Source organism: Elgaria multicarinata, chromosome 9, assembly GCF_023053635.1.
Source record: "Elgaria multicarinata webbii isolate HBS135686 ecotype San Diego chromosome 9, rElgMul1.1.pri, whole genome shotgun sequence".
In the NCBI taxonomy this organism is placed as follows: Eukaryota; Metazoa; Chordata; class Lepidosauria; order Squamata; family Anguidae; genus Elgaria; species Elgaria multicarinata.
The window spans coordinates 33079457-33103104 of record NC_086179.1 but is presented as its reverse complement, the minus strand read 5'-3'; the positions used below and the strand labels follow the sequence as shown (position 1 = coordinate 33103104).

At 45.6% G+C, this 23648-nt stretch overlaps 1 protein-coding gene across 1 annotated transcript in view; it reads left to right on the top strand.

Moving 5' to 3' along the window:
* The first annotated feature begins 5168 nt into the window (after positions 1 to 5168).
* Positions 5169 to 23648, top strand: part of CACNG2 (calcium voltage-gated channel auxiliary subunit gamma 2) — a 151983-nt gene continuing 133503 nt past the window's right edge. The window contains exon 1 of the mRNA XM_063134579.1: positions 5169 to 5430. Within this exon, the coding sequence (XP_062990649.1) occupies positions 5220 to 5430 (211 nt within the window). The 5' untranslated portion in view covers positions 5169 to 5219. The remainder of the gene's footprint in view (positions 5431 to 23648) is intronic.

Sequence of the window (23648 nt, the reverse complement as noted above, 5' to 3'; positions counted from 1 at the left end):
CATTCCTCATTTCCATGTAGCGAGTCCTAGGCATGAGCATTCAGTAGGCCTGCTTTTCTGTTTGGGAATGGGGTGCAAAACTTCTTTCAGCCTGAGTGATGAATTCAGTTTCGGAGAAGCTTTTGGAAGCCACAATCCTGTGAAGGGTGGGGCTGAAGGCAAAATAGGGCAGGACCAAAATGGGGCAACGAGGTGGGGCTACAATACCAAAATTTAAAATTAAATAAAAATTCCAGCTGAAATCTCTTACTTCCAGTAACTGAGACTTAGGAGAGGCAAGTCAATTATTTAGAATGGGGGAAACACCAGTGGTGGCTGATGCCCATAGTGACTGGTGGGGCAGAGGACAGGGCAGATACATAATATTCTTCTGTGATTGTCAGGGGAGGGCTGCTGCATGGAAATCAACAGCTCCATGACATGTATTGGAGCAAATGTACCTGGTTGTGGTAGGATTTCTTTATCACAAGTGGCTGGGGAAGAGGCAGAGGATCACCACCCCATTCATCCCAAATATAGAGCCACCTCTGCAAAAAAAAAACCTGAGCAAAAGCTGGCAAAACACTGAACAATCAGCAGTTGGGGGAAAGGGAGTGAGGCCAGGGGGAAGGAGTGTGGTTCTCTGGGGAGCCCCAGAGGGCTGTATTGGGACCTGGTTTGGCTGGATTTGACCCATAGGCCTGAAGTTCTACAACCCTGGTTTAGGAGCTAAAGGTGTAAAGCATTATCCCTGGGCCAAACTACATGTTAAACAAGAGTTCTGTGGCTGGAACTGCTGATGTAATTTTATTCTTCAACAAGTAGATGTGCAGCTTGGGGGGGGGGGCATTTGGATCAGAGCCATGGCACTGTAGGAGGGTTTTTTAAATCCTTCACCCTATTGCTGCAGCCCTGATCTAAATTCCCTCCTAGAGCTGTTATTAATCCTGGAGCAAAAACATGGGCATGAAAAAATGTGCCTTTATGTTTTCATTTCTATGGCTAATAGAAGAGTTGGGAGAGCGGTTTAAGACACCTTGGAGATCTGGGTGCAAATCTTTGCTCAGCCCCATGAATTCCTGAATTATCCTTAAGCAATTCATTATCTCAGTGCTAGTTCCAATGTAACATTTTCTTTGGGGGTTATCCTGATGAAATGTAAAATGGCATGTCTAGCACACTGGTGGATCTATATAAATTATGGACGAGGGGGGAAATAAGGTGGTTTTTTTTTTAACCCAACCACCCCCCTCCAAAAAAAACCCCAACCCTCACAGCTTTCTTGGGAACTATCTGAGAGTACACCAGGATACTAGATTTCTGGGAGTTCCCACTCTTAGGTTATTTTCCAGAAGTATATTTGAGGATAACTTGAAAGAGCCTTTCAGTTCCATCCTGTAAAAATGGGTGACAACAAAGAACTTCTTCACAGGGTCACTGAAAGGAAATAGACGACCAAAAGGAAAAGATAATAAAGCATTTTGCGTATCTGTAACCATGAATACTAGCAGCTATAGTGCATTGGAAAATGCAGGACGAGATTCTCAGAAAGATGAATTATACCTCAGAGATGAGATGCTGTGATGGCCCCACACATGGATGCATTGATCACGCATATCTGATTACAAGAAAGTTGTCACATAGTTTGTCAATATCAATTATTTTTAATCAGGCCATTTGTTAATCCTCAAAAACCCTCTAAGCATCTGCTTTCCTTCAAGTTCAATACATGTAAGAGCTTAAAAATAAAGGGATCTCTTAATGACAGATATTTCCCCTACTCTGTGTGAACCTGACAGGCAAGCCATTTGTCTTCTGCAAACTCTTTAATGTTTATCAGACCTTTGAGTGATTGTTTAACAAAAAACCAACTCAGCCTTGAGAGAGAGAGAGAGAAGGCAAAAAGACAGCCACACAATTGCAACATATCTCAATCCCTTCCACAGACTCAATTACCCCACAGCCTTCTAGCAAAACTACAGGTAACCTCAAGCAGCCCCTCTGGTCTCTTTTGTTCTCTAATCTAAGAAATGGATTGGAGATAAATGAAATCAGTTGAATGAACAATTAGATGGGACTCATATATTTCCTTTACTGTTGTTACATTAATGAGCAGTTACATGTTAAGAACTATGATGGGACTGATGTAATTAACATCCTGAAATGATATCACTCATGTAAGGGGGGATGCTTATGACATACTTTGATGCCAGCATTTTATTTATTTATAAAATAATATATAGCTTTGTGCCAGTACTAACAAGCTACTATTGGCAAGGAAACTTAGTAAATACAATTAACTATTATAGTTTTTTGTTTTTGTTTTTTAATGTTCAACATGCCAGTAGAGGGATATAAGAAGTAGAGTCCCCCAAAGATTAATATTGGGATTGTTGCTTTTTAATTCATTCGTAAATTATCTAGAATTAGGATGATCAGTGAAGTTTGCTGAAAATGAGTTATTCTAGGTGGTAGAAACAAAAGGGGGTTGTGAAGAGCTCCAAAAGGGTGAAACAACAATAAAAATGGCAAATGTGGTTCAATGTAAGTAAGTGTAAAGTGATGAACATGGGTGGGGTGGGGAATCCTAATTTCACATTTACACACACCATTGATGATAGTGACTGACAAAGAAGAAGATCATTGAGTAATAGTGGATAACTCAATGAAAATGTCGACCCAGTGTGTAAGCTGTGAAAAAAGGCAAATAACATCTTAAGGGTACATTAGGAAAGGGATCAGAAATAAAACTGCCAATATTGTGATGCCTTTATACTAATTTATGTGTGCAATTCTGGTCACTGCATCATCTTTGCATGTTGTGGAGAAAGTGATAGAGAGTTGTTGTTGTTTACCTGTACAGTACTAGAACCCAGGGTCATCCAGTGAAGTAGAATGGTGGAAGATTGAGTACAGACAAAAGGAAGAATTTCTCATGCATGGCATAGTTAAAATATGGAAGTGTATCCACAAGATGTGGTGATAGCTACCAACATAGATGCATTTAAAGGGAAATTAGACAAATCCATGGAGGATAAGGCTGTCAATAATGACCACTAGTCATATATATTACCTCTAGTATCAGAGGTAGGTTACCTCTGAATACCAGTTGCTGAAAAATATGAACAGGAGGGTGCTGTTGCACTCATGTCCTGCTTCTGGACTTCCCATTGGGGCATCTGGTTGACCACCATGGGAAGCAGGATGCCATACTACACAGGCCTTGGTCTGATCCATCAGGGCTCTTCTTGTGACTTTATGGTCTCTTTTTTGGAATAAGAATTTAAGGGACATGATTCTACCTATGCACCAACTTCCTCTTTTGGACTTCTTTTGCCATTCTCATATCATCAATATATCAACCTGATGGGACACACATGACACACAGTCAGGGAGTTTTCAGGAGAAAAAGACAGACACAACATTGATGCACACCCAACAATTAAAAGAGGAACAAAATCATGGCTGTAGAGCAGCAGTCCTCCTCGCCCCTGCCACTCTGAACATTTTTAAGCACGCAGCAGAGGGTAATAAGGACATCATTATTATTATTTTGCCAAATATATATATATATATATATATATATATATATATATATATATAAATTACCCTTCCACGTTGCATTTTCACTGTCTCTTAGGAAGAGAAACGGCTGATTGAAGTTTTGTGCTCGTCTAATCGTGATGTGAGAGTTGCATTTGGAGCTCTGGGCACGTATAGCTGGAATGAGAAGGAGGCTGGACGGGGTGGGGGGGAGGGGAAGGAGAGGGATCCAGCTACGCCTTTCTCTAAGCTTCTGAAGCCTATGGGAGCAATCATTTCAGGATTTGGAAGAAGAGGGATAAAAGCGGAAAAGGACAAGCAGGAAGGCTAATCGCCCCCGCCCTTCCTGCTCCTGAGAGCCGAGGACGGTTACTATCACTTGCAGATGCTGGCGAAGAGGATCTAGGAAATAGAAGATTCCCCACCCCACCCCCACCCACCCCCACCTCCAGTCCCTCCTCAGTTTTCCCAGCAGCACCCCGGGCAAAGAGGTAAAAGAGCTGTTCTTCAGCACCGCGGAGTGATCGGTGCAGGGGGGAGCTGTCCATTTCAGCACCAGCACGTTAATGCAGTAGGTGGGGAGCGGAACTAGCGAGGCAAGAGAGGCGCGAGACACCGAGGACGGGCAGCATATCCTGCAGCAAGCCCGGCTGGTTTCCCTTATCTTCAGAAGCGTTGCGGAGAGGGGGGAGGTAGGGAAAATCCGTCTTGATTCTCTGGGAGAAACTCCCCCCTCCTCTGCCCGTTTTTACCCACCACTACCAACACATCACCATCACCACCACCACCAATAACAACTGCTGCTGCTGCTGCCGCCGTGTGGGGTGGGGGGGAGCCATGGAAGAAGGCACAACCTCAACACCTGTTCAGCAGAAATCAAGGGCTTACAATATACTGGCAAGTCTGGTTCGGTGGTAGGAACCAAGGAAAGAAGGAAGCAGAGAATTGAAACAAGCAGCAAGCAAGCAGACAAACAAGCAATCCCAGCAAACAAATAAAACATCCACCCTCCACCAAAAAAAAAAAATCCAAGGAAGATATATCCGGGAAGGGAAGGATTTTTCATGGCGCAGGCTGCAGAGCTAAGCAAGAAGACTGAAGGTTGCATCTCTGCTCTTACAGTCTCTAACTGTCTAGGTCCAGATAATGAGAGAGTGTATTGAGGATGCTGTTTCTGTTGCCGCTATTGCTGCTGCTGCTCCCCTGTTCACTGTGGAAGCCATCTCCAAATTAGCCATTACATATGGAAACTGGAGACCAGAATTTTAGGAAAAGGGATTAAGGCATCTCATTTTGGGGGGGGAGGGTTATCAATTTTTCCCTTTATTTTATAATATATATATATATATATATATATATATGCAATATGTATGTATATATATAATATTAACAGCCGGAACATTTCTGTTTTGAAAGGCAAGCCTCTTCCCGTGTGATTTTTTTTCATTTACACTAATTCCGTGGGCTTTCTTACCTCCTTTTTTATATATCTATATCTATATATCTATATAGATATATATAGATTTCTCTCTATTGATCTCGAATAGATAACCATTATATTATTATTATTGTTATTAGAGGAAAAAATATTATTTTTATTTTATTATTCACACACACACACACACACACACACACACACACACACACACACAGCCCAAGAATCAGAAGGCAGTTGGGTATTTGTATAATGAAGAATTATGGGGCTCTTTGACCGAGGTGTTCAGATGCTTTTAACCACCGTTGGTGCTTTCGCTGCCTTCAGCCTCATGACCATAGCTGTTGGGACTGATTACTGGCTTTACTCCAGAGGGGTTTGCAAGATGAAAGGTACCGGTGAGAACGAAACCAGCAAAAAGAACGAAGAAGTCATGACCCATTCTGGATTATGGAGAACCTGCTGCCTGGAAGGTATTTGATTCCGGATTTCACCCTTTCCCCCACCTTCCCCCTCCCATCTAACCCCCTCCCCCCCACACACACACCTAAACCTTCCCCCATTCCACCATTTTCTCACTTCAACCCCAACCGCTATGGAAGCAGGGTGCTTGGGGTTAGTTTCTGACTACAAGCAGGAAAGTTGTCAATATGCAAGGTACACGTCTCCATTCTGTTCCAATGACCACCGGCGGCGCCGGTGCCCCCCGCCCCCCGCCCCATGCACACCTCCTTCTTCTCCTTATCCCCTAAAAACCCTGCTAATTGGAATAATCTATGTATTGTCCAAACACCCAAGAAACCTTCTTGTCAGGCAACTGTGCGCCTTCGATCCGCCTCTTTCCGGATTCTTTTCAAGCTCCTTTTTGGATACGCGCGAGCAAAATGTTTTATTATTGGAGTGCGCGGTTGGCTTCTAATGACAGGGGGAAATAATTGGTCTCCTTTTGCGAATTGGGTTGATGACGATCAGTCTGGGAGAGTGAACGGGGGTGGGGGTGGCGAGGGGGGGAGGCAAGGCGAAGCAACTTCCCATATGCCTGCTTTTCAGCACCTCCACAATGTTTTTAACGTCAAACCACAAGCTCTTTTTCATGTCTAGGAGGCTGCCCGGTTTGGTAAGCTCGCTCCGGTCACCCCGTTCGGTCCGGCAGAGTTCAGTGTTCTTGTCAGGGGGGGCAGAGGGGGGCCTTTCGTCACGGTCTCTCTTCATCCAAAAGCAGCTGCCGCTAGCATGATCGGTTGGGCTGGCCTGTTTGCTCTTGTTTGTGTGTGCTCGTTTCAAAAGTGGGTTGGGGGGGGCAGTTGTTCTCTGTGAGCAGATCTCCAAGTGAACAAGTGGTGGAAACGGGGAAAGAGCGGGGGGGGGAATACCTTTCCTCTCCCCCTCCCTCCCCCACCCACCCACTCTAATGTGAAAGTGAACAAGAGCGAAGTCCGCTACCCATCCCCCACTCCACCCCAATCGGGATTGACATGTCTGATGGCAAAGCAAGGCAGAGAAGTCACTACTGCAGCCAGCTTCTGAAATCAGACGCTGTGGAGAGGCGCGAGGGGCGGAGGGATCGGCTGTGTGTTTTGCTTTGAAATGTGCTATTCAGCAGCGCTCTCGCTATAAAGATGTGCCGAGCTGGGGACTGGGGACTGGGGAGGGAGGGGGCTCTTCAGATTGTGCGTGGAAAGACGGGGGAGGGAGAGACTGATGCAAGCGCGTAGGTGGGGGGGGGGGTTGTGGACACGCATCGCCCTTCCGTAGCACGTCTCTGTTTTAAGAATAGAATCGAACTTGGGGTGTTGCGGGGGGCGGGCGCACACGCGTGTACAGGACTCGGGTTAGGTCCCCGCCTCAAGAGCCAGCTAAGTGCCGATCGCTGCTGCTGCTGCTGCCAGCGATGGTGCCCCGGGATGGGAATGGGCGGAAGAAGCGGATCCCGCAAAATCGGATTCGAGAGGCATGGGGGGGGGCGGGGGCGGGGAAGGGAGATTGTCGTCTGTACAGGAGGGAGGAGATGGAGGAGAGATCTACACTGTGCATGTGTCCTAATGGTCGCGCTCGCTCTCGCTCTCTCCTTCCCCCCCCCCCCAGCCCCTAAAAGAAAAAAAAGCGCGGGGGGGGGGGTGAGGCGTGCAGAGAAAAAGAGAGCCAGCTGCTTTTTGAAAATTGTCGTGGCCTGGAAGGAAAGCGACGTTCCTCTCCCCCACCCCCACCCCACCCCATCACCCCGGCGCCCACCGCCACCCCTGCTCTTGGTGCAAGCGCTTGAGTGATGGCTGGACATGTTTTGAATAGCTAAGTGACTTCATTGAGCGATGGTCTGTTTGACGCATACTGCATTCGCTGCCCTTTCCCTCTCTCTCTCTCTCTCTCTCTCTCTCTCTCTCTCTCTCTCTCTCTCTCTCTCTCTCTCTCTCTCCCCCCGAGCCGCTGCCTTTTCACATATTCTGCAGAGGACCTCCATGCTGGAGACTCTCCGCGCGCGCTCTCTCGCTCTCTCTCGCTCTCCGAGCCAGGGCTGGGGGCGGGACAGGATCGATATCGGGAAATTAGTCGGAGGTGTTCGAAGCACACACACGCGCGCTCCTTCAGAGGAAGGGATCCGGGCATATGGCCACCTCTTCTTCCCCTCTCCAGCCCTGTGTCCGAAGGAGCCCGTCAGGCAGAGCCATTTATTCACCTCGGAAGGAAAGGGAACTTCAATGGAATAAACGTTGATAAGAGACCCCCTGTCTCTCCCCACCCCCACCCCCACCACCCCCACCTGGCACCAGCCGCCCCGGGTCTTTCTCAAGAGCTAAAGGAACGAGGCTCCTGTCAGCCGCGGGAGGGAGGGAGGGAGAGGGGGGAGACACACAGAGAGAAGCATCTTGTTCCTTGGTCTGTGTGTCTTTGAGATTCGGAGCTGCTCTGATTAGGCAGATGGAGGTAGCTGATGGGGCGGGAGAGATGTCCTGAAGCGGTAGGGAGCGAGCGAGCAACGATCCTTGGTGGAACGGGGGCGGAGGTGCTGAGTATTACGGTTGCGCGTCTGAATCCACAGACACGTATCTCTGGCTACAAGGCGTTTGGCGCGGAGCGGGCCGGTGAAAGAGGCACGCGGGTGGGGATAGGGGGGGTCGGTCGGGGAGGAGAAGCGGAGCTCTACCTCCTCCTCCTCCCCCCCTCCTCGACCATTTTGCACGAGTCTCTCCTCTCTTCCCCCACCCCACCCCTTCTTCCTATCTCCACTTCCTCCTCCACTTGCCGCCTCGCCTGGGCTGTGATCACCCGAAGATTAAAAGGGCAAGGCTTTTTCAATTAAAAGCTCCTAATTGTCCCCATCCCAAGACCTGCAGTTCGTCGGTCTGTTTAACTCGGTGGCTGGCGTGCAGTGCCTGTGTATGTGCTTATGGGGATTCGTAACCGGTTTTGGTGTGTCTGTGTGCGTAACTGTGGCTCTGTAAAAGGGGTGTGAGATGAGGCAACAGCCTGGACCCTACGAGTAGTTGTCACGGGCGCTTACCCAATTCTCCCCACACCATAACATTAAATTTTCGTTTACATTTGCTCGAGCACACACACACACACACACACACACACACACACACACACAGAGCGAGAGAGAGAGAGAGAGGTAGTTAGGGCTAGATCTTGGGGGCAATATCCAGGGCAGTGGACTCCAATTTCGGTGGGGCTGTGATTCCATTCTGGTTTTCAGACAGAACATTTTGGGGAATAGGGTTGAGCACCTTGGAGAGTTCTTATAGAGTTCTGGCTGGATCTGACTAAAATCCTGAATGAATTCACATACACACTCACACACACACACACACATCAGCCTCCTCTGGTCCAGTGCCCCCCCCCCAGCCCAGGGGAGGCAGGGCCCAAATGACCACCCAGAGAGTGGCATGTCCAGAAGCCAACCCTATTTCATTCCCGTAAACATGCTGCTGCTGTGGCTGGTGTGAGTTTCAAAGGCAAAACCGCACAGGCTTGAGCTGTGTGTGTTTCTTCTCTGAATCAGTTTTGGCAAACAGTAGCATAGGAATGTAGGAGCAGTTTTGAAGCATGGGGTAGTAGTTGGAGGGATGGTGGAGAGAAATGATCTTCGTCTGTTTCACAACTGAAGTGATACACATGGACATCTAATGACCCACCCCCACCCCCAGGACAATGAAGTCCAGGAACTAAAACTCCTTGGCTGCCCATCTCAGCTCTCAGAGAAAACCAAGAGGCGCTTCAGGAACCATTCAGCCTGTTGCTCACCCAGTCCGGGAAGCAGTGCTGGGGTGGAGGAGCCTCCAACTTTGTCTGGGTCCAGGTCTATCCCAAGCAAGATACGACACTTTGAAAATGGTTTGAAGACTGCATATGGAGTGTGTCCTGGGCCCCAACCATTGTCACTACTGTTATAAACTGTGTTAAAGTAGTAATTGTAGATCCTGCCCAAATGGGCAAGCAGAGCCACACGGCTGCTAGTCTTCTATCTCTGGGCTTGATTTGTTCTGGCACTTTTGGATACCAGCTTCCCAAATTAGGGCAGCAAATTGCCTGCTCCGCATGGGCTGAATTGACCTTCGGCTCTTGCCCCTAAGCAAGGGGTCTTTTAATTTCAGATGGTGGCAAGAAGCGGGGAGAGATGTTTCACTTTCTTGTCCCTGCTTATCCCCTAGCCAGAAGCATCAGCATAAGAGAGCAAGTTTCAGTGAAGTCAGGTCGAATTGCTATGAATGGCCCCAAATGAAAAGCAATCACCACCACACCACACACACACATACACACACACACACACACACACACACCCCACACCATCTCTATCTCTTTTAATCTTCCGATTGTCCCCCTGAGAGATTCCTTTGGTCTTTCCTTTCTGAAGAGGAAAGGCAATCTGGAAGCTCTCCTGGCTCAGTGTGAAAAAATTCCCACACAGGGGAGGAAACCGTTCTCTCACTGCCAGCACAACCATCCCCGTCTTTAAGGCTGAACTTTAATACTGCATGGGGAAAGGGCGGGTTGAGGTGGAGTGGGGAACAAAGAACAGGAAAAAGATTTGGTTTTTATGTCCCAAAGGAAGGCTGAGCTTTTGTCATCTGTCAAGGTTGCTTTGGTTTATAGGGCTTGAGGTCGGGGGGGGGGGGAGTGGGCTGGATTGGATGGCCACTTGCGTCCCCCTGCAATACTGTGGTTTTAGAGGAGGATCTGGTTTTTTTCCCCCATGGGAATATACAAAAATGTCACCCTGAGTAGGCTTGCCCCTGTATCAGTGCTCAGTTTCCTGGAGGACAGGGGTCGGGGACAGGCCCCCAACCTCCTATCTTTTGTGATGGCCACCTTAACTACTCTTTTAAAAAAGGACAGGGGGAGGCTTTACAGAAAGGCTTGTGGATTTCATTCAGTGCCCCCTTACCTTCCCCCTCCCCATGACTTGGACTGTGGCATGGGGGGGGGTGATACCTTTTATTAAATAAGGGTGAAATGTATATAATACAAAGCAAAGCTGAGAAGGATCTTTCCGCACTCCCTTTCTTTCATGTAACCTCTCCCCCTCCCCCACTGCACTTTTGTTACTCATTTGTTGAGCAAGATACAAATGCCTTGCCTCAAGAGAATGCTTCTGCTGCAAGAATATCCCATCTTCCTAGCACTCCATCAGCAATATTTGGTCCTGGTGGGGGAGGGAGGATGTGATTCTGCCGCCCTGCCAAAAGCCTGGCCGTTGCTAATGTGGGGAATATGATTGCACAAGTGAGGCAGGCCCCTAGTGGATACTGGACATCCTCCGCAGTTGTCCGGGGCAAGGGTCTCTCTAGCCTGCAGCTATTGAACTTCCAGAGCGATTTGTTGGTGTGTTTGGATGTCAAGGGACAGCAAATTGCATGAGTTCCAAAGAGCAGGCCGAAGTGACCTCCAGCACAGCCACTGCCTTTCCAGCTGGAACCAGGAGGGGGTTGTTAGCAAGGAATGATGCAATTCTGCTCCCACCGTTCCCATGCTGCGGGGTGACTTTTCACAGCCACAGTCCTGTGAGGATAAGCCTCATTGAACACCAAGCGGCTTAATTCAAGTAAACACAGAGAGGACTGAGCAGCGTAAGGGGGGAGGGGTTGTTGGGGGAAATTGTTAGTTCAGTGGCTAAGTGATCCTCTGTTATACCCACTACAACGTGGGCCAGGTTAGCCCAGTTTTGGTTCTGATGAAGTTCCAGACACCACGGAGTCACCAGCATTCTCCACTGCACTGCCCTCACCAGTGGAGGCTGGTGGTTCCGATGTCAGCGAGGCTGTAAATACACTCTGGGTTTCAGGCAGAATCTCTAAAGGAGCTACCCAAGGTGCTACAACCAATCTTCAAAATAGGTTCAGCACCTTGGATAGCTGCTTTAGAGATTGTGCCTGAAACCCAGACCAGATTCAAAGCCCCAGTGGCATCGGAGGCCCCAACCACCTTGTGAAGCCTCACAACTCCACTGTTACACTTCTTTAAAAGGAGAGGGAGTAAATAGCAGTGTGGCCGTCTCCACGCCTTATGTGTTGCCTGGATATTAAAGTGCCGTTGCCCTTGAATTGGGACTTTCGGAAGCTAACATTAGGCAGAGGCTGTAGCTCAGCAACAGAGCACCTGCTTTGAATGCAGAAGGTCCCAGTTTCAATCCCCAGCATCTGCAGGTAGGGCAAGGAAAAGAACCCCACCTGAAACACTGGAGAGCTGCTACTAGTCAGTGTCAACCACACTGGACCCATAGTCTGACTCGGTATAAGGCAGCTTCCTCTGTTCCTAACATTCAGTTGGATCAGACTTTGGTAGATCTTCTGCATAAAATTTGAGGCAGAGCTGGGATGGCCATCTGGTGGCCTGCAAGCCAGATCTAGCACCTAAAGCCATTTTTACCTAGCCCCCCCAATGGCCCTATCAAATTTCCATCAAGGTGTAGTAAAACATATTCCCATAGGTTTGCTCATCAAAGGAGAAAAATAGTTGTGCAAGTTGTATGCAACATATATTCCACACTGTGAGGTTAAATCACTTTGTGTTTTTGTATGCTATATACATGTGACTGTTTTAGTTTTTATATTTCTAAACATCCAGAGTATGGAATGCTCTGTTTGAGTGCCTGGGCTCCATAAAGTTATCACATAGATATCACTCCATATAAATATCACACAAATACAAGTAAGTAAAACGCAATATTTTTTTTTTGGGGGGGGGGTTCTGTAGAAGAAGAAGAAAGCATTTTCAGGAAGTGGTGATTTGCCCAAATGCCATGCCAGGGCCACCTCACCCAGAATGCCTCACTTTAAGAAAAGACTCCTTGAAGCACAGCAAAGAGGGAATTGGAGGAAGATGGCAGATGGAAAAGAAGAAGAGGTCAAAGCAAGGGGGTGCAGCTAGGTGGTTGAGGGAAGAGAAGAGGGGAGCATGTGGGAGAGAAGAGGGAGCACCAGGGATAGGGCCCATGTCCACTGCGGCCCACATTACCACCTTGCCTGGGATGCCAGCATAGCTAGAGACTGGCCTGTCACTAGTTTGTAAACCGCCCAGAGAGCTTCGGCTATGGGGAGGTATATAAATTAAATAAATAAATAGGGCAAACACTGAAGCCCTTGCTGCTAGATGTTGCTGCTGCTACATGTTGGTAACTTTATTACAGAGTCCCAGCATTCTGGGGGAGGTCAGATTTGTGTGACAAAACAACAAAGCCCTTCACACTGTCTGCAGAATGGAATCACACACACACACACACACACAGAGAGAGAGAGAGAGAGAAGTCTGCCGTCCCTGGTTTAGAAGATCATTGAGGAAATGGCTGATAATATGCTGAGCTTCTGCTACCAATTCTTTCAAGGAGAGTTGCCTTGATCCTCAAGAGATTGGTTTAATCAGGGCTCGAGATGAAAATAGGTGGGGGGAAATATCCTACAAAAAATTACTGAGGTAATTATGATTACTGATTACTGAGCTGATGTGTATTAAATATTCTGAACAGTTAAATGTGTAAGATATAAATGCTATATATAAACAGGGTTTGGAGTGGCTGGAGAGGAAGGTGTAGAGACTTATGCCTATAACAGCCTTCCCTGACTTGGTGCCTTCTGGCTGTTGTGGGCTTCAGTTCCCATCAGTCCTAGTCAGAATGGTGAATGGTTAGGAATTCTAGGAGCTGTAGTTCAAAATATATGGAGGGCACCAAGTAGGAGAAGGCTCATCTAAAGCAGGAGTGGGCAAAAAGATCTCCAGATGTTTGGGGCTTCAGTTTCCAGCATTCCTGACCATGCTGGGCCATGCTGGCAGTAGCTTATGGGCCATGCTGGCAGTAGCTTATGGGAGCTGAAGTCCAAAACACCTGGCAATCTACCATCTGCCGATCTTTGGACTAGAGCATCTTATAATAGTCAAGGCAGCCATACCTAGTGTCTACCTCAGTCCTGGTTTCTCTTGTGTTTCATTCATCTGTTAACGTTCATCTAATCCAAGTCTTTGGGTTGAAATTGTTTCATGTTCCAAATTCATTCAAGGGAAACCATAGTTTCATGCAAAGTGACATCATACAAAGACATTGGTTCTATGTAAATAAAACCATGAAACACCTGCAGTTAGAGTTGCCATATGAATTTTGCGTGAAATTAGAGTTGTTAGAGATGCCATTAACATTTCACCTAAATGATATTCAAAATGAACCTATAGTTCTACCTCAGATAAAAACAGCTGAAGAATTCTGAGAGAAGCTAACTGAAAAAAGAAAAAATGGGCAAGGAGAAGGCAGTAGGCAATAATTACATGTGATTATCCAAACATGCTGAATAAATCCAGACAAAAATCAGGTTTTAATGTTCTCCTTCAGCCACCCCCAACCAGGTGCCATCCAAATGCCTTAGACTACCATTCCCATCATCCCCAGGCAGCCAGGAATGATGGAAATAATCTTCCAAAGTGTCCAGAAATCACCAGGTTGGAGAACTCTTCTTCCTCGTAGCTGGACTGAAAAAGGGATTTCAATCCTGAGTTTCATTTCTGTACTGACATTCAAAAATATTATTTTCCTCTTCATCTTAATGAACAGTTCCAAATTAATAATCCTAGAGTATTAATCTTCATCTCATTAGATTAGATCAGTCTCTTTCACTTACATGTATTAGAATGATCACCCCCACCACCTTTTAGGTCATTTAAGCTGCAATCCGATACACACTTACCTAGGAGTAAGTCCCACTGAACTCAATGAAGCTTACTTCAGAGTAGATCAGTCTTCTTGCTGCATCAGTGACTAGTTTTCTGAGTTGGGCGGCTGGGAAGAGATCTTTTTGGTTTTTAATTGCTCATTTGTATGTCAAGCAGCTGAAATCTGCAAACTTGCATCAGCCATGTTTCAGCACAACTTTGTCTTTGATGGTCATTTCCCTCTCAGCCTCTACCTATTAATTTTGATGAATGTTATTTCTGAGCTCTGGTTAAATCTCCATAACTAGGGACTAATTTGGCCGTCCTTTCACGGAGATCCAGAAACTGAAAGAGATTGGCTCACAGAGGCCTTGGGAAGCAAATGGGAACGAATTTGATTTTCTTTCATGGCACGGTTATTGGTTTTGTCATGTCATTACTACCAGGGAGGGATCCGTCTTGGAGGCTCATATGTGGGGCGGAGGGCGGAGAGAACAGTCCGCTGAGAGTAAGCGTGAGTGATGCACAAGAGGTTAGATGTCCCTCTGGATTTGCCCTGGTGTGAAGGCAAGTAATTGAATGGAGGCTGGTGTAGAAAAGAATCCCAGCCAAGAGACCCTTCCTGGAGGAAATTAATGAGCTTATTGCTTCCTCTTTGCAGCTTGTTATAGCTGAGCAGTGTGGCCGGTGCATGGGTTTGAACACAATTTTGACAATCACAAAAGCCAAGCATCGACACAGGCAGGAGCGAGGGTGGTGGGGAGAGAGAGAAGCAGGCATGGAGCAGGGCTCCTTTCTCACTTCTCTGAGTTCCCCATATTTTCCTGCCAGCTATCGTTTTGCCATGCTTCGTCTCCTGGCTCTGCCGCCTGAGTTTCCCACCCCAAGGCCCCTACGTAATTCCGCCAATGCACCTCATTCTCAGCATCCACTCCGCATTCGAATCCCTTTTGTAGGAAACAGCCTGCAGCGGAGATGTGTCCATACACACACACACACACACACACACACCCATCTCAATTGGCAGCAACAGTGGCTGTTTCAGTCCTGCAGTCTGCAACGCTTCCCTACCTCAGTTTTGCCAATCCAGATCCCTGCTACTAGTGCTAAGACTCATGCAGCTTTACTCATGCACACCCAGCCTGTTTTCGAAGCCCCCTTGCTGTTCCAGCCTTAGATTTCCTCTGAACACAACACACTTAATTGCTGTGGATTAAAGCAGGGTGGTGGTTGTCTCTTCGCAAGAGGCCTAGATACAGCACTGCACCTCCCACAGAGCAGCAAGCGATTGCCCAGCACATTGCATACCCGACTAGCTGCTTGTCCATATGCAGCAGGGGTTGGGGAAGGGCCATAGCCCAGTAGGCAAGCACATGCTGTGCATATCTAACACCCAAACTTTGGCATCTCCTCTTTAAACAACACTCTCAAAGAGCAAGCCTGGGAAAGTCTTCTGTCTGAGAACCCGGAAAGCTGCTCCCCATCAAGGTAGATGGACATGACAACCCTTGGGTCTGTGGGGGCATAAGCCAGTGCCTTGTATTTGATACAGTTAGGTGGCAGGATAGGCATGGGGTGGAGGGTTGCCATTGTTCTTGAAAGAAGTTTAGGGCTGCATTAATAGAAGTATAGCTTCCAAATCGCACGAGGTACTGGTTCCCCTCTATTCGGCCCTGGTTAGGCTTCATCTTGAGTATTGCATCCAGTTCTGGGCATCACACTTCAAGAAGGATGCAGTGAACAAGCTGGAGCGTGTTCAGAGGAGGGCAACGAGGATGATCAGGGGTCTGGAAACAAAGCCCTATGAGGAGAGACTGAAAGAACTGGGCATGTTTAGCCTGGAGAAGAGGAGACTGAGGGGAGACATGATAGCACTCTTCAAATATTTGAAAGGTTGTCACACAGAGGAGGGCCAGGATCTCTTCTTGATCATCCCAGAGTGCAGGACACAGAATAATGGGCTCAAGTTACACAAAGCCAGATTCTGGCTGGACATCAGGAAAAACTTCCTGACTGTTAGAGCAGTATGACAATGGTACCAGTTACCTAGGGCATTCGTAGGCTCTCCCACACTAGAGGTATTCAAGAGGCAGCTGGACAACCATCTGTCAGGTAGTCCTTAAGGTGGATTCCTGCATTGAGCAGGGAGTCGGACTTGATGGCCTTATAGGCCCTTTCCAACTCTACTATTCTATGATTCTATGAATGTCTGAAGAAAGGGTGAAAAGATGGGCTTATTTTGGAAGACTGGCATAGAGGCACAGGTTTAGTGGAGGGGTATACTGGTAGCAGGGTTCTCAGAGTTGAAGCCCCAGAACTTTTTGATTAGCAGGGGTGATAACATCATCTGTCAAATGCCCCTCAGGCTTCCCTGTTCCCTCCGAGTTTATCTGCAGTCCTCGCAGTAGCTGGGATGGAAGGCAGATTTTCCAAGCAACAATTTATTGTTGTGAGCTATTCCTGTTGTTATGCAAAGTTCTTTGTGGTTGGTTCATCTTAAATGGGCAATTAAGACTCATTAGCTTAACAACAACAATAACAACAATGGCAACAGGAAAAAGTTACAATTATTCCGTTAGTCAAATCAGTCACCGGCATCACATCAACATTTTTTTTATAAAAAAACTTCAGAAACTGGGCCTACCAATATACAGCCACACCAACATCCAGAATGCAGTCTTACTTAAAACATGTCCAGTGAATCAGTAAAAGACAGCATGACTTGGCAAAGCCACAAGCGAGACAAGAGAGATGATGATGATGATGATGATGATGATGATGATGATGACAACGACTTGTTCCTGGCAGAGATTAAGGTCAGATCTACACCTTGTGTCAAATAATTACAATCTCATCATGCTAATGCTACATCCTTTTTGTGTATTTATACCTTGTAAGACACACTATGGCATTTGTTACGGTATTCTGGATAATGTGAAATAAAAAGCAGGAAATAACACTATGAAAGCGGCATATGGAATGTGTAATGTGTCCCAACTGTTATCAGTGCACTTCACCACTATAAATCAGTGGTGTAGTTCTAACCTATGACTGCTAGAGCAGGCTTGTTGCTATATATCAGGGGTGCAGAATCTTTTTCAGCTTGAAGACTGAATTCCATTTCAAAAGAGCTCTCAGAGGCTACATTTCAGTAATAAATGGGGCTGAAGGCTGTAGTGGTGGGACCAATAAATAAATAAAAATTCCAGCATATTTAGCTTAAATCTCTTACTACCAGTAACTAAGCATTAGGAAAATCATTCCAACATTTTAGAATAGGAAAAATAACCGCACAAAGCTGAAAAATCACCAGATGATGACTGGTGACTGGCTACCAGTCTGTGTCTGGGCAGAATTCAAACTGCTGGTTATGGCCTATAAAGCCCCATATTGCTTTGGACCAGGCTACCTGAAAGACTGCCTTCTCTCATGGGAGCCTGCCTGATCTTTAAGATCTTCTGGAGAGACCCTTCTTTTGAGACCACGACCTTCATAAACACATTTGACGGCAACACAAGAGAGGGCCTTCTTGGTGGCCTCCCCCTAGTTGCGAACATGCTGAGAATGGCTAGGTTTGCTCCCTCTCTGTTGTCCTTCTGCCAGGACAGAAGGACAGCAGGGCAAAGACCACTTTATTCAAATGGGCCTTTAGTGTAGAAGCAGGCCTTTGGGGTTGGAGGCTGATTTTGTCAGGTTGTGATTTTATTGTGTTTCTCATTGTTTTCCATTGTGTTGAATGTATTTGTTTTATTATTGTTTTTATCAACTTGTATTATTGATTGTAAGCTGCCTTTAGCACCATTTTTGGTAAAAAAAAATAAAAAAAAAGTGGGGTACACTTCAACATACATACATACATAAAGGGGTGGTGCCAAGGGAAGGGGCATATCCTTCTGGGGACCCTCAGAGGGCCAGATTTGGCTCCCGGGCCTGAGGCTTTGCACTCCTGCTATAGATCATCACAGTTGCTTGCATTTTTGGCCTCTCCTTTCGGAGTGTGGCGGTGGGTACTGTTGTAATAAGTGCCTGCATTTCAAAATTTGCTGCAAGACCACTGCTTGGTGGTTTTCTAAATACTTGTTCATTGGTTTGGTTTAAAAAACCCAAATCTTTAAATTCTGCAGAGTGTTTCATAGAATCATGGCAACCGATTCTTCTCAGATGAAATGGCCGTCGTGAGGCAGGCAGTCCTCCAAGATGAAAAAGCCTTACATAGCATACAAAAATGAAGAGCAAAGATCAACACTCTGACTGTGCATGGGGTGATTGATAGGTAAATGTTGTCCTGAAAGCCACTGCAAATGTCTGCCTTCAAGGGGGTGGGAGGGAAACGTGGCAAGAGAGATGTGAAGCTGTAGTGTAGTAGCAGCAGCAACACCACTGCCGCCACATAGAACGATTGCATGGTGAGACTGAAAACATTCTGACATCTCTAAAGATGCTGAGAATTTTCTGTCTTGATGTTTGTTTGTTCTCTTCTCCAACTTCCCAAGCAATCTCATACACATTCCAGATTTGTGTAGCCTTAAGTGGACCTCTTCGTTAGGTGCGTGCATTTGTATGTGATTTTACATTTGGGTCAAGAGAAAATGGAGCAGAACGCCATTCTTTCTGAACCTCAGAACACTGAGGTATTTTTTCTCTGCCCAATAAATCACCAAGTGAGGGTAGGGGGGGAATTCTTATTCCGGGAGAGCCTGGCCAGGCCTGCACCATTCTGGTGCCATTGGCTGCCTTCTGGGAGCCTGCATTCATTGGGAAAGGATGCTGTTTGGCTCAATAAATGGTCCCCTCTCAAAGGTGAAAAAATGTTTTACCAAATAATTGTGCTGCCATTTTTCCCTTTCCTACTTTTTCTTCAAAGTTATCAAAGGAGCTAGGGTAGGTCAAGAAATATTAAAAAATAATAATCCAGTGAAGTTAACCAGAAAGATCTTTAAACTAGTGCTAGTTTTTTTTTAAAAAATGTCAGCCATACCTGAAGTGAGGGAACAAAAGTGGTACAGTCATATTAGAGTCCCATGCTAGTTTTTTCTTAAATACATATATTGAAATTTTGATAACCATGACCATTATCCAGCTAACCAATGTGTACATCATTCTTGACAGGATTCATAATTCTCGAAGGAAATTCCCCGACCATCCTGATTTTTATTCTATTTTATTCCTTAAGGTTGTTTTAAATTAAAACTTTTTTAACCATTTGGATGCTGGCTTGATGCAAAACAAAGTATTGTCCTTCAGCACCATTTTTGTGTGGGTTTAAAAGAGTGGTTTTATATTTTGGAGCTCAGCCCCCACCTCTGTCATGTATCTAGGTTCATGGGCAAATTACTTTTATTTTAGGCTGGATCTACACCTCGTGTCAAATCATTACATTCACATCATGGTAACACTGTATTCTTCTTGTGGATTTATACCTTGTAGGATACACAATGGCATTTGTTGTGGTATTTTGGTTAATGTGGAATAGCAGGAAATAGACCTATGAAAGTGGTATATGGACTATGAAATGCATCCCAATAGTTATCAGTGCACTTCAATGCTGCTATAAAGCAGTAGTGTACAACTAGCCTTAGTTTGCCTTCTGCGAAATGAGTGTTTTGTGACTGGTCGTGCCCAACATGGCAGCCATTTTATGAATGTGCAAGGCATTTTGCGAGAGCATCCATGACACTTGCAAAATTCCAAATGTGCTCTCTGACCTAAAAAGTTTGGAGATCTCTGAATCAGGGCCTTAGCAAACAAAGGACCACACCCCAAATTTCTCTTCAGGTCTCCTTTGATTGGCCTGTCTTCACTCTCTCCACCCTCCTCTCCCTCTCTTTCTCCTCAAGTGATCTATTCCCTGTTCTTGCTGTGTTTCCATCTCCCTGTTGCTTATACATTCCTTTTTTGTTTTTTATACTCTTTCATCCATGCTTCCTGCCACCTTTCCATTGTCCCTTTGTTTCATGGTCACACCTGCAGTCCTCCCCATTTCACTACTTCTCACCATTGTTGGGTTTCTCTCTCTCTCTCTCTCTCTCTCTCTTCTCCTTCTCTTCAATGAAGCCACTTCATTTGTATGATGGTATTTTATTGCTGTTTTTTCCCCACCTCTTTTAAAATTGCCTCTCTGATCCCTATCTCTTCAGCGAGTCCTTTTTCTTTCTTCCAGCTGAGGAATAGGACAGCTGCTGTTGCTCATAAGGGTAAGGAGAAACCACATTCCATGTTTCTGTGCCACCTCCACATGCCTTTTGCCACTCGTGGCTCTCCCTTCCATCACCTCTAAGGAGAAATTGGGCCTGGTTCTCCTCTTCTCTGTCTCACTTGCTTTGCTTGCAGGACACTGCTTCTGTTTTGCTGCCTTTTTTTTTTTTTTTTGGTAGGTAGCAAATAGGTAAGCTTGAAGGAAGTATTCTCACAGGCACAAGCCAGGTAGTAGCTTAGCCATTGCACATCACTTTTATGTGGATAAAGTAATCAAATTATATTGTGGGGTGGGGGGGTGTATTTTAAGTCCTTAGATTTAAATGTAGCCTGGAGTGGCCTTGTATGCATCACACACAAAAACCCTCAATGCGATTCACATTACATTTGCATATTGTTAATTTATACAGAGAGATGAAAATTCAGAATTTTTTGCTATAATTTAAATAGAAATACAATACGTGCCACCATAACCAGGCAACCTGTGTACCTGTTCAGTCTGCTGTCCAGGTGCTGACTGTGGATGGGCAATTTCAAGGCCCCTTGTTAGTTCTCCTTTCTGATGGTTCTTTATCTTTACAATGGACTTGTGTCTAAACTACATCAAGCAAGATATAGCACTATGAAAGCAGGATATAAAAGGCAGGAGCCACACCAAGCAGGATATTGCACTATGAAAGCGGTATATGGTATGTGTCAAGGGCCCCCAACAGTTGTCAGTGCACTTCAATATGGCTATAAAGCAGCAGTGTGGCTTCTGCCTTTTATATACTGCTTTCATGCCACTTTCATAGTTCAATATCCTGCTTGGTATAGATTAGGCCCTAGGCTGGCCAGCCCTGCAAGTAGAGGATTCTTTCAAGCAGAGGGTGGTCCTCTGACAGCTCTTCAAATAGAGGATTGTACTTTGTAAAGTAGGATGCATGGCCACCCTAAGACCCCTTCTGAATTTCTGATAGTAATCACATTTGGCAGTAATACCCATGACAGATGACAGTACAAAAAAGTAATAAGGTCTTACTGAAGCAATTCAGGATGTTTTAGCCTAGAGAATGACAGTTTTCTACTCATCACCATCATGAATGTTTAGTTAGCTTTCCCACCCTTACAGCCGAAATAGTTTCCTTTGCAGAAACACTCAATCAGTTTGCAACAAGCTTTAAAGGCCTCTGGAACTGTTATCCAGATTGGTACTCAGGACATGTCTGTTTTGGCCCAGCCAAAGTCAGCTGAAGTGACATGGTGACCAGTAACCCAAATTCCAGATTCATAGACAGCATGTTGGGGAGCTTCCTAAGTTGGGTCTGGGGCAATTTGTCCATCGCTTGACTGTTATGGTGGACAGGTGCAAGGACCATTCTGACCTTCTTCTCAAAGCTGAAGTATTTGTTTTCTCATACATAAGAACTATCATTGACCCTGTTGGGATAACATACTAAGCCACGGTGGTTAAGCATTTTGAGCTAAACATTATGACTTAGCATGTCATGTGAACCATTACTTAGCATGTCATATGAACCATTCCTAACCATGGTGGCTACCTAACCATGGTTTAAACATGCTCACTAACTATTTGCAGCAAAAGGCTAAGTGGCCTAAGCATGCCTTAGCATGTTGTCTGAACCAGTCTTTCTAGTGATAGGAGTCTTGCTGTACAAACAGGGCCAGCCCCGGGCAAAGGACAAGATGGTGGCCTCCATTCCATGTACAGAAGGTGGCAGGGGAATCTTGTTTTGACAATGGGGATGGCAAAGTATCATCCTGACAACAACAAGCTAGCTTAGAGGGTTCAGAGCAGGCTATGTGGTCTGTATAATTCTGTCTTCCAACACCTTGCCTCCACTCACCCCTCGCCCCCACATCTCCTGCCTGAGACAGCTGCCTCACTCTGCCTAATGGTAGGGCCAGCCCTGTGTACAAATGGCTCTGTAACAACTTCATATGAACGCCAAATCTTCTGGGCTGATCCTTTGGCCTTGCCCATGAAAGAAGAGGTTAAATGTATATTATGCTGGGAAGGCTCTTGATGTTGGTTCTTCACTGGCAGATAATTGCTATGGAAGTAGAAAAATAGGAAATTTCTATCCAATCCGAAGACTGCCAGATGTGTGTCAGGTCATGGAGTTTGCCAACAAGAAATGGCAACTATACCTGTGAGCTCCCTCAGATGAGTGTTTTATTTTATGCTCATTGGTGGGCACTCATGGATTTTCACAGGTCCCATCGTCTGCCTCCGTGTGCCTCCCGCCCCTTCTAGCCATCTTCACGTGACAAAAAAACCCACTCCAGTAAGTCCGACTTATTTTTAAAGATGGAAGTTGTCACTATCTCCTGCTGTGTGCAGGAGAAGCAGCGGGATCAAAACGGCCCACTGAATGGGCCACGTGCAAGTTGTTTATATCCTCTTTCAAAAGAGAAAGTAATGAGGGGCAAACGTGTTGGTAGAGAAGCAACAATAAGCAAACACAATTTTCCCCTGTGTGATGATGCTCTTTGTCTACAGTGCATATTTGGATCATTTCAGCACCACTTCGTCATGCTAGCAGTTATATATTAAGCCATTTGAATCCACTATTATTACAAGAAAAAGCTTCAGATTGTCATGTAAGAGGATGTTTCTCCACTTGCATGGCATTTATGTTTGACCTTGATACTTCTCTATCCGTATGTGTTCCCCTTTTCTCCTGGATGGATTCACCTGACTGGTGACAATACTGGACTAGATGGACCAATGGTCTTATTCAGTATAAGGCAGCTTCCTATGTAACCCCATGGTGCTCTTGAAACCTATGTTTCTAAACATTCCTATGGCAAACACAAGTTGGTCCAAATTAATTACTAGAATTTGTAGCATTCCGTTGCCTTCCCTTAGAACATCCCTGCCATATGGACAGATTAATAGATTTCTTGTAGAAAATAATGGCATTTGAATATGGATGAACTTCTGCAATTGATAAATAATGTTTTGGCTATTGCAGGTACCATTTTGGTGTTGATATTCAAAGAGTTATTGGGTTGTAGCCTTTATTTTTATTACAGATATTAGCCCTCTTGGCAAAATTCAAGAGGGTTCCTGGCCTAAATTTGAGAATGTGAAAAATCCACACCCCAAGTTTGATACTTATATTCATCTGGTAAGGGTAATTATGATCAGTCCAAAGTCCTCCAAAAAGGTCTGAAGCCATGTGGGCCTGAAAGCCTGGCCTTGGTAGGATGTTGTGCTGTATTGTCAATGATCTGTAGCTGTGAGGAGGGAAGTAGAAAGATTTTTAAAAATGTTCTAAATATTTTGTTTACTTTAGAAGGAACTGTATTTTTTTTTCATCACAAAAGAAATGGCTATGAACCTTAGCAATGCCATTTT